The sequence below is a fragment of the Silene latifolia genome, chromosome Y (assembly GCF_048544455.1).
Source record: "Silene latifolia isolate original U9 population chromosome Y, ASM4854445v1, whole genome shotgun sequence".
Classification (NCBI taxonomy): domain Eukaryota; kingdom Viridiplantae; phylum Streptophyta; class Magnoliopsida; order Caryophyllales; family Caryophyllaceae; genus Silene; species Silene latifolia.
The window spans coordinates 270225734-270237538 of record NC_133538.1 but is presented as its reverse complement, the minus strand read 5'-3'; the positions used below and the strand labels follow the sequence as shown (position 1 = coordinate 270237538).

The 11805-nt window shown below is 34.7% G+C and overlaps 1 protein-coding gene across 2 annotated transcripts; it reads right to left on the bottom strand.

The window, feature by feature from the left end:
* Positions 1-240: 240 nt before the first annotated feature.
* On the bottom strand, positions 241-9645 carry LOC141633175 (isocitrate dehydrogenase [NADP]). Of its 2 annotated transcripts, none has more exons than XM_074445623.1 (16): positions 8860-9645; positions 7637-8093; positions 5600-5643; positions 5405-5514; positions 5146-5183; positions 4979-5056; positions 4717-4872; positions 4141-4232; positions 3886-3989; positions 3349-3417; positions 3145-3260; positions 2956-2990; positions 2108-2250; positions 1752-1874; positions 1589-1671; positions 241-513 (listed from the first exon to the last, which is right to left on the bottom strand). In XM_074445623.1, the coding sequence occupies exons 2-15, from the start codon at positions 7686-7688 to the stop codon at positions 1596-1598; spliced, it is 1236 nt and encodes a 411-aa protein (XP_074301724.1). In that variant the 5' UTR covers positions 7689-8093; positions 8860-9645; the 3' UTR covers positions 241-513; positions 1589-1595. The 2 variants fall into 2 exon arrangements, with proteins under 2 accessions (XP_074301724.1, XP_074301725.1); XM_074445624.1 differs by having other exon boundaries at positions 7637-8280; positions 8860-9637.
* Between the last annotated feature and the right edge of the window lie 2160 nt (positions 9646-11805).

Below are 11805 nucleotides of genomic sequence, written 5' to 3'. Positions count from 1 at the left end.
CCTACTCTCCCTTCCTTTCTTTTCCCTCCAAATACCTCAATCCAAACACACCCTAAAGGATGTATAAGAGAGGGGGGGGGGGGGGGATGGGATGAAGAGTAGTTGAGGGGAACCTCCTCTAGAGATAATTACCAACTTAACGAACCATCATATGAAATCGGAACCACCATATAAAAATTGATCCTCAGGGTTTAATTACCCACTGAAGGCTCAGATCTAGACGGGCACGACAGTAGGAAAGATAAACAACACAAGATATATAACCAAGTTTGTGAAGGCCAAATCCTCCACAAATAAATCAACTGAAAAGATGCCCAGATTAACTAAGAGTGTTGCGAATAGAAAATACCACAACTCAAAAGCACATAAATTTTAAACCAAGTTTGTGAAGGCCAGGGCAACCAGCGGCTTATAAATTAACTAAGAGTATTGCGAACCCAGATTTTGGCTAGTATGTAGAAAATGAATATCAAACTACGCCTTCAACCTGATCAGAGCTTGCTTTTTTTAAAGCTGCATTTGGCAACAACTTGTGTCAATGAAGATGCTCAGGCAAATAGAATCTAAGTTAATACAGAGTAATCAACATACATCAGCCTACAAGGAGGCAGTGACCCTTACAAATAGGGTATTGAAATTTCAGTCTCTAACGCAACAGACTCGCTTAGTCGCTCGTAATACCACCTCCCACTACCCCCACAAATTAAAATGGAGTCTTTTATCTAATCCCACGTTATTAACACGATTAGCAAAACGCAATTGTTGCTAACTTTATAATCATGACAATGACATGCCAACATGTGTGGAGTCGGACACTTTAAAGTTCATAACTTCCATCAAATGTATTCCTCCATATAAGTTTATAGCCTGAGCTTAATCTTATAAAATGTTTATTACACTGCCTTTCATTTGTTTGACATATTAAGGGTGATCTATAAACCTAAACAATCCCAAGTACAAAGTATTATTTTTTTTATTATTATTATTTTGTCATAATGGTGAAATGCAAAAACTACACCCAACTGTAAGTCGGCAATCCAGATACAGACTACAACACAACACAACAACACAAGGTTGCAAGTATCAAAGGGTATCTTCAATCTAACCAAACACCTCAATAATTTGATGAACCAACATCATCGTGATTCATGAGGATTGAGAAAGTGTTTTAAAACGAAATTCAGTAGCCAAAAGGACGTGAATGATGGATACAACAGACTAAATGATTTATTTACTAGGCGAGTAAAATGTTAACAATTTATTGTTTTGATTATAAAATTAAATATTGTTCCTATCCTGTTTACTTTCCTGATCAACCGGATACCGACTTTGATTGATCTTTTCTCACAATATACAAACTTTTAGAAATGATAATATGAAAACAGTTGTTCAATAGATTAAACTTGACAACTTTTAGATTGTATCTCCACTTGAATTTGGAAAAATAATTGACAAAGTAGACATCAGTTGACCCCTAAAGTCCAATGAGGAAAATAAAATTGTGATGGAAGTAATATCAGAGAAAAAGCAGGAAGGACAAAGAGTCTTCCTTGCATAGTTGCATGAGAAAGAAAAAGGTTGGACTCACAATAGACTCACAGCCTTGTTTTAAGATCAGCAGCTACAGCGTCTATGAACTCTTCTGTGTTCAGATATTTGTCTCTTGCAAGCCTAAATCGTTCATAAAACCTCCATTAGTTCATCATATGTTCATAAAGGAAACACAGAAAATTTATAGGGATGTAACTCACTTTGATCCATGGATAATAAGAGCAAGATCCTTGGTCATCTTCCCAGATTCAACAACTCCAATACAAGCTGCTTCCAATTTCTCTGTGAACTCCAAGAGTTTCTCATTGTTATCCAGCTTAGCCCTGTTGACCAAGTAACAGGTTGATTATTAAAATAAAGTTTGACTTATGTTAATGATTTTGGCTCCTTTTGAAGTATCCAACACGGGTGCATGTCTACGTGATGGATTTGGTTAATTTTTCGAAAATTTCCCATGCCAGAGTGTTGATTGTTGAGTGTGCAGCATGGGTACGTGAGGTATTATAAAGAGTTGGGAGTAATAAACTAAAGAGATGTAATAGTAAACTTGGCATGCCTGTGAGCGAGGCCCCGGGTCCAAGCAAAGATTGAGGCAATGCTGTTGGTGCTAGTTTCACCTCCCTTCTGGTGAACTCTGAAATGGCGTGTTACTGTGCCATGAGCAGCTTCAGCTTCGATTGTCTTACCATCAGGGCAAACCTGAACAAGTGAGTATGTAAGCAGATGTACACGTGTTGCGTAGCTGAGAAGCTGATTAGAAAAGATGTGTATGACGTATCAAATACAGACAACTGGCACAAGCTTGCTTAAAATGCGCATCTTTTGTATACCCCTTCTCTCAAGCAACACAGGAGAAATGAAGATATGGCTATCTTAGGCATTTAAACATGGGTATGGTGCTTGTTGGCCGAATACAAATTCAAATGTGAAAGTTTCAGAATTTAATGTAACCATATATAAGTTGAATGCAGCACTTCTGGTACACACAAAGTTGATCATCATATCCTTTGAAAGTGAAATACTCCCCCAAGTTTTGGTAGCGGGTTATATATAACTTAACCAGTTTCATACCTGATATTAACTGTCTCCTATAGCCCATTGTCGATCTCAAAATTAAAAATTTATGGTAGAATCAAATGATCAAATAAAGCTAAAAGATCATATATATTGTGAGGAGGTGATGTAGAAGTTAAACCCACACATGTAAGAATGTAACTGGGGCTAAATATTGTTCTAACAAAGCACTTTAAATTCTTGTTGGTAAGACTTTATGAGGGATTTAAAAATGATGATCTTGTTATTCAGTCTGCATGCATTTAAATGTGTATTTCGACACAAAGTTAATGATGTCGTCTTGTAGGGCCATACAATTGAAGAGCTAAATGCCAGATTTCAAGGACATACCAATACTGAAGTCATCAATCCCAGCGAGCCAAATCCTACAGTGTAAAATGCAACATTAGCCAAAGGGCACCAACTAGGTTGTAAAATCAGAACAGTTAACTATTTGGTCAGTCAAACTATAGCTACAACAACAAGTCTTACGATGAATTTACAAATGACAACACCAGTAATGCAAAATAATACACAAACCTTGGGCTAAGAAATCACTCTGCACATCTCCATCATAGTTCTTGCATGCCCATACATAACCTCCTTCACTCTTGAGAGCATAAGCAACCATGTCATCAATGAGACGGTGCTCGTACCTACCATTTTAATAAAAAAACATCAAATAAAAAAACTGAAGCTGAAATCACAGAACATTTTTCTAGTTCCAAGACTCCCAGCACACACCAGATTCCAGCTTCTTCATATTTAGTCTTCCACTTGCTTTCATAAACTTCTTGAAAGATATCCTTGAATCTTCACAAACAAGCAAGATGTAAATTAGATACCAAGTATCAAATATAATTGAGTTAATTGATAAACAGTACCTACTCTATACCATTTTTCCATAACTCCTATAGTCCTATCTCTTATTAGTGTTCTTCAAAACTCTTAACATTTACGAATATTTCTTTCAAAGCTCTTACCAAAAGTCAATTTGGGCTAGATAAAAAGACTTTTTGGCGGCTATCAGTCATGAATTGTCTTTCCTTCGTACCAAAAGTCAGTAATGAGCAAAAATAAAGATCTTTCATGATTGATATTCAATGAAAATTGTCACTTCTTAGCCTAAAAAGAGACTTTCTTTAGAAACTAGAGAGTACAAACTTTGGAGGAAGGAATTTTCAAAAATATTGTAATAAGTAGGAGTTTTGAAAAGTGGTAAATACGAGGTGTTTATCAATTAACTCTGTATTTAATGTAAAGAAGGGGAAGTAAATGTACCTTCCATCATATTTCTTAAGAATAGTGTTTTTTGTGCTGAGATAAAGAGGCCACTTTTTCTCATAAGCCAAATTCATTGAAGCTTCGGCAAATGAAGCAATTGACTGCAAGGCGACAGACATGTATAGAGGAAAATAAGACAAAGACTCAAAGAGCCCTCAGAAACAACAAAAGAAGAATAAAGGACACACAAATACATAAATCGGAAAATTCGATAGGCCAATGACATTCAAGAAGACAACAAAGGGGTTAAACCTCATCAGTGTTGTACATGGCCAAAGCTACACCTCCATTTCCAGTGAAGTCAAAAACCTCCATTTCTGTTTTCTCGTCCTTTCCTTCTGGAACTGCAATGAAGAAAGGATTCAGACTCAAAACTTGCAACGTAAAATTGTAATGGATCAATAATAAGAAAAAGCAGGATGATGTTTTCAATAATTATCTCACTAATTGATCCACTAGCAGGCAACAGCATATATGTATGTACTAGCAAAAGACAGAAGTATACAGATGTTTACAAGCAAATTATTATACAGAAGACTTTTTAGGATTCAGATGCGTACATGGGTGTACATCAATTTACATCCAAAAATACATGTTAGCACCAATGAAGGGAGTTACGAAAATTCAAAGGAATTCCTTCTCCAAATAAGATATAATTCAGTTATGTAGCAGAGGGGTGTCCGCCACAAATTCATACATTAGCGAACTGCTACTTTTAAAGGCATGCAAGGGAAAGCTTTATAAGCGTGAGTGTGAAGAGGGACTAATGATTACACTAATGATGAAAGATGACCGGAAGAAACTATATAACTAATTAACATGACTAACCAAATACTAGTTTGAGTTTCCCGGCTCCTTTAATGACAAGATCGGTTGCTCTGTACTGATCTCCAAATGCATGTCTTCCAATACATATGGGCTTTGTCCAACCTGGAACAAGCCTAGGGACATTTTTACACATAATAGGTTCTCTGAAGACGGTGCCTGTAACATATTTGAGAGACACAAACCATCAAAATAAATCGTCTCAGAAGGCACTCAACGAACACTTAAAAATACATTTACAATATCCCAAGCAATGTATACCAACCGTTTAAAATATTTCTGATTGTCCCGTTTGGACTTCTCCACATGCTCTTCAGCTTAAATTCTTCCATACGTGCTTCATCTGTGAGAAAGACGCAATACTAAGAACAGGAAGTACAACAGGAGAAACACAGCTTAACTTGATAAGAAAATCTGTGAACATTCAGCAACCTGGTGTGATAGTTGCACACTTGATTGCCACATTGTACCTGCAGAATAAGATGTCGAGGTATTTAATACTTGTTTCCAAAAAGTTAAAGAGGCTTGAGCAAGAACAAAATTGTGCTTTTTTATTTTCTTAAATATCAAGACTGCCGATAAATGACAAAGCAGTGTATATAATAACTTAAAATTGAAAAACTAGATTTGACCAAAGGGGTCTTAAAGGCTAAATGCTTCATAAAAATCAGAAAATACCACGCAAACTTACTTGAGAGTTGCTTCGGCACTTTCAACAGTAACTTTGTCATCAGTGGCATCACGATGCGGAAGACCAAGATCGAAATACTTGATGTCTAATTCCAAAAATGGGAAGATTAGCTGCATGGGAGGTCAACATCACAGCCATTTGAGAACATGTATTTCTACAAGTATAATGATTGTATATAAGCAACAAAAAAGTCACCTTGTCTTTAATCATTTGCCAGATCACACGAGTCATTTCATCACCTGGAAAGAGAAATTTGGAAACCATTATGGAACAGTTTGTCCTATTTTTTACCGAATAGAGCACTTCCAAAGCAAGGATAATGAATACACATGAAAAATATATAAAATAAAGGCCCCTTTGTCATCTAAGCCAATGACTGATGTTCTACAAAGTACAAACACATGATACATAACATTCATTATTCTCATGTTGCTCAGAAATAGACACAGCCAATCAGATTTTTCGTATTGAAATAGAGGAGCAGCAGCTAACAAATGATAATCAGAAAAATGCACTAGCACATGGAAGCTCCCTAAAAAAACTAGAGATGGAAAGGAGGTTAACATAAAGATAAGGAAAACCACAACAGCACTTTAAACAAGAAGCCACGATCTCGATTCTTAAATTTGTAAATAACTTTATTTATGCACAAATTGCATTCCACTAGCCAAAAATTAATACATTATTCGCTAAATCTAAACGTAACCAGCAGTTGATGATCAAATAAGTTGAAATCGTTTCATTAATCACCATCCCCACATACCAACAAATTATTCATTTTCCTTCCAACTTGATTAATACGAATAAAATGTAATCACTATCACCTGAACCACTTATTTTAATGCATTCAACGTCTCAAATCCTCAACATTATCATCCTCAACTGGATCTACAAACCATATCTTCATCCCATAAAAAATAACTTTTCATTTTAGGTTAAAACTTGACTATGCCTCAAATTTATCTACGTGAACTACACCTTCAAATGAAATATTTTCATGAAAATATTCGTCAATATCACTGATGTCATACTAACCTTACGTTGAAGGTTGTTTTAGATTTAAAAATACTGGTGATCCAATTATCTACACCAAATAACTTTGATCATCAAAAATCACCAATCTTTTAGCTAAAAATCTCTCTGAAATTACATCTCACACTCCATTAGTTGGGTGCAAGGCAGCGTACATTTGACCCCCTCAGTGATCCAATAACACAACAATCATCAACAAATCCGCCATAAACGTACTTATTTCAAAACCACAACTAACCGATCAAACCATGATCATTCCACACAAGCTAGACATTTCATACTAAAATCATCCTCAGTTGGTGTAAAGCAACATACATTCAGCTCCCTCAACGATCCAATAACAAAACAATCATCAATAAATCTGCCATCAAATCTACTCATTTCACCACCGCAACAAATCGGTGAAAGCAATGATCATCCAACATACATCTAAAACATTTCATACTAAATCATCCTCAAAGTTAGCCATTTAGCATACATTCGCCTCCCTCGACGATCCAACAACAAAACAACCATCAATAAATCCACTATCAAAGCTACTCATTTCAACACCACAAAAAATCGACGAAACCACAGATCGAACACACATTTAAAACATTTCAACTAAATCATCCTCAAGTTAGTCGTAAAGCACCATACATTCGACTATCCAATAAGGAAACAAGCACCAATCAATACTTCATCAAAACTATTCATTTCAACCACAACAAAGTCTACAGAACTCCTGATCATCCAACACACATCTATAACATTTCATACTAACTCATCCTCTCAAGTTAGTCTTAAGCCAGCGTACATTCGACTCCCTCAACGATCCAACAAAACAATCATCAATCAATCCTCCATTTAATATACTCATCTCAACACGACGACACCAATGATCATCGAAAACACACTTCTAAAACATTTCAACTAAACCATCCTCAAGTTAGTCGTAAGGCAGCATACATTCGACGATCCAATAACGAAGCAATCATCAATCAATCCGCCATCAAATCTACTCATTTCAACACCACAACAAAAGCGACAAAACCAGTGATCATCCAACACAAACATTCCATACTCACTTAAAAACAATCAAATCAACTTCAATCAAACCTAATTCACAGATCTAAATCAAACACTACTAGCATCAAAACCAAAACAATTAAAAATTAAAAAACGTCAAGAGATCGAAATTGGTAGAGATGAGTGTATTACCGTCCATCTCAACGATGGGATTGGCAACCTTGATCTTATCGAAAGTAGCCATGGCGGATTGAAGAGAGAGAGAAAGTGAAGGTGATGCGCCGCAAAATTGATGGAGAAAACAACGACTGTAATTGTAGTAATGAGAGTGTTTGTGTTCGTGTTTGTGTGAGTGTCTATATAAATAGTGGAGTTAGATGAGAAGAGTAGGTGGGTGGTGGCCTGGTGGGTGGTGGAGTGCGCACTAGTGTTTGACGCAACTTGGGATTGATTTTTCAAATTAGACAGTATGACCGGTCTACCTATCTATATACTTGGTAAATCGATAAGTTATACCTAGTATAACACTACTTTCAAAATTTATACCTTAGATAATTTTTTTTTTATAACTTATAACTAAACTCTTTTTTTTTTTTCAAACTTGATACCAAAACTCAAAATAAGACAAAAATTGACCATTTTACCTTGGCTAATTAACCCCAATTCTTATACCATGCACCCAAGAGTATGGTGCATGGTACTCCAATCAATTTTTTTTTGTTGTAATGTTAGTGGGTAGTTATTAAAAGGCGCATATATATTTTAAAATGACTTAATTTTTAATCTAACAACCAATTTTAAAAACAAAAAATTACTAATGTTGATAATATTTTTTACTCAATAAAAAAAATCATATTGGCTATATTTTGAAACTCGTTTATAATAATTAAATATATATTCACAAAATTTAAGTGACATATTCACATGTTAAATTGTGTGAATATGTATATTTTGTTAAATGAATATCTGTGAATAACTCAATAAAATGTTTGTTGTTCTTATGAACAAGTAATTTGTGAACATGTCTGTTATATTGTTTGAATATCTATATTAGTTGTGTGAGTATGTGAGTTTTACTTTGTGAATATAATTTTTAATCTATGTGAATATGCTAGTTATGTAATATGAATATCTGATGAGTATGTTAATTACGTGATGTGAATATATCACATTGTTATGAATATGCGATTATGTAATGTGAATATGTGAAAAAATCAAAATAAACACCAAAATATATCAAAAGTGGTCTCTATTTATAGAGGAACGAAAATTATAAATTGTGGTACAAATTTTTATATTTTTCAAATGTATCAAATTTAAATTTTAAAGGTTTTAAGTTTTGAATTTATGATTTTCCAATAACTAAATGATGAGAGTATCATACTCCATACTCATGGGAGTAGGATATAATTTACCAATTAACCCACCCACACTCTCTCCACCACATTATCTCACTCCACCACGTTATCTCATTAAAACCCCATGTCCACCTTATACACCCCACTACAATCACCATAAACCACCTTCTCCTCACCTAGCTGGCTAGCACAATCACTGGCACCGCCGCTGCCCCACAATGGTCATAATAGAAAAAAAAGAAAAGAAAAAAGAATAGCTAATCTGATTGAGAACTCGAATAAAATGTCCTCCCCGACTTCTTAACACTGCCCCCCGCTGCCGCTGCCACCACTGCTTCCTCCGCCGCCGCCGAAATCGATGAAGAACTCGGATTTGATTGAATAAAATGACATGATTTCGACTACGATTACGCAATCAATGTCGGAGTCGAAGTCGATGTTGATGAGGATGATGATGATGGGGAAGGTGAAATTAGGGTTTTGTTGAGTTGAGCACGATTAGGGTCCTAATTTTTGTGGAGTTTCGATCTCGAAATTGTATTTCAGAATTTTGTTGGTTGTGGGCGAAGAGGAATGTTCGTCATCCTTAATTATTCCTCTCTCTTTGGAGTAATATATACTCCGTATATGGCATGTTGGTAGACATGGTAGTCTGATTGGAGAAGTATAATGCGTATAACATTGATATGAAGACTACTAAAATGTTTGTTGCTTATCTATGGAGACAAAAGAGGGGAATCATGAATTGTGAGGACAATCATGAATTGTCGGTGATGGCTCTGGTATGGAAGGAGGGGGTTACATACATGGTGATTGTTATGGTAGAGGTGGGGTTAATGGAATATGTGGTGAATACAGGGTGGATGGGTTAACTAAGTGTAAGGGCAAAATAGTCTTTTTATATTTTTTTTTGAGATTTGGTATTGAGTTTAAAAGAAAACTAGTTTTTGAACCCGTGCACTGCACGGGTGTTAACGGAAAGATTTATTAAAAGCAAAAACTTGCGTATTTTTTTGGTTTGGTAGTTACTAAATTTAAGAAAATTTTACTTTGTCTACCCATATATTTTTTATAAGTTTATGTTGCTTAATTTTATTCGAAATCTTCTACTTTTTTTCCTCGACTTTTAAACTTATAAGAAGTGAAATTTGAAAAGTGCATATAAAATTATTGTAGATTTCATAACCTGTTTATTTACATAATGATGTGTATCATATTACCCCTCTTGTTTGTTCTCCTTTCAATTCTCTATATATGATCTTTCCCATTTTCTTTTCCACCCATCATTGCATGAACGTGTAGAAGCAGCGTTCCCCATCACTTACCCAACCCCTCGGACCACGACGTCCCTCACCAGTCTAAACCCGTATCTCAGCCTCACCCCAACTAACCACCACCTTGCAGTCCATACCTACGTCCTTCAACTACCCTACTACCCCTTCTTTATCAACCCCTAACACGGCCCCCACCATATCTTCAGGATAACCACCATCCCAGCCTTACCCCTTGCATGACCATTAACTCTTCTCGTAACCTTATGTGACTCCCTATCTCATCATTATCCACACATCGCAACCCCTCCCATATCACGACCTCGCACATACCATTAACACTGGTCATTAATTTGCCTTTTAAATTGCCAAATACTAATTTTTTATTTCTTTTCTTTTGTTTAATTTATTTAGTCATGGAATTATTTGAGAAGTTTAGCTAATTTATATTTGTTTCGATATCTTTTCTAAAATTCGAAAATTGTTTCAAGGTAATGAAATATTGTCTTCCACTTTTTTCGTTAAATGACGCACTTTAATTTAGATATTTAATCAAAATTTATGACTACGGTCATAATAGTATAAACTTAGTGAAATTGTAGAATACATCACGCTTACATGAAAAAATTATGTTATAACGTACCTCTTAAACCATGATCATCAGGAACAAAATTTAATCAAACTAATCAACTATCATGGAAATTATAAGACTATTTTCAAAGTGTCATCTTCAGCATTGGATGATTATGATTGGTAAGATTATACTCCGTTTGTAAGTTGGGATGAGATACACGAATTATAAAAACTATCTTTTCCTATATTCAACTAAAAATGAAAGCATTTCGTTAATCGTTAATAACAGAAGCTAATTTCTATATTTCCTTAATGTCATGTTAAGTTCACCTTCAACAGTAGGAGCAAATTTTTGTATTTCCCTAATCTTCCAACTATATAACCTAACCTTTCAAATAGTTAGCCATCAAATTAATAATTACTCCCTCCTTTTTTTTGGAAAAGCTATGTTTGAATAAAATACTACTTACATATATTCATCAAACAATGCTTTTTCGGTGAATGAGAGGGATAGTAATTACTCCTTCTTTTCAGTCATTTGTTTAACTTTGATTAAACTACTCCTCGATTGCAAAGAATATAAAAGACACAACAAAAAATGATTGAGACAAACGGAGTATATATTTAGAAATACTAACTTAAAAGCAACAAAAAAATGGTTTTCATATGATACTTTTTTACCTGATTGAACTTTTTTTCTTTTACCGTATTTTTAGGAATAACGGATACATCATGAAGATATTTTGCAATATTTTGATGCAACTATGCGAATCAGTAGATACAATAAACGAAACCAACAAATTCCTAACGTCTAAAGTAAACTTTCATTGGCACTATATACGTTCAAAATGATTACTATATTATATCGCATACATACCAAGTGTTTATATAATCATAAATCTTAATCTATCTTGTAGATCAAACACACGAATATAGTGCGTAAAGTGATATGGAAATAAAATGTTGAAAGATGGATGAAAATATTAAAATTAACAAACTTGGGAGACTTGAGCCATGACATTGGAGGCGAGCCTCGTCAATTTGTTGTTTAATATTCCATCTCTCATTTTTAGTTTTTTTTAGTGCAATTACATCTTATTGTCACTCACGGTTTTTATGAAACAATAATTAAAACCACGTAAAACAAAATCTAAACAAC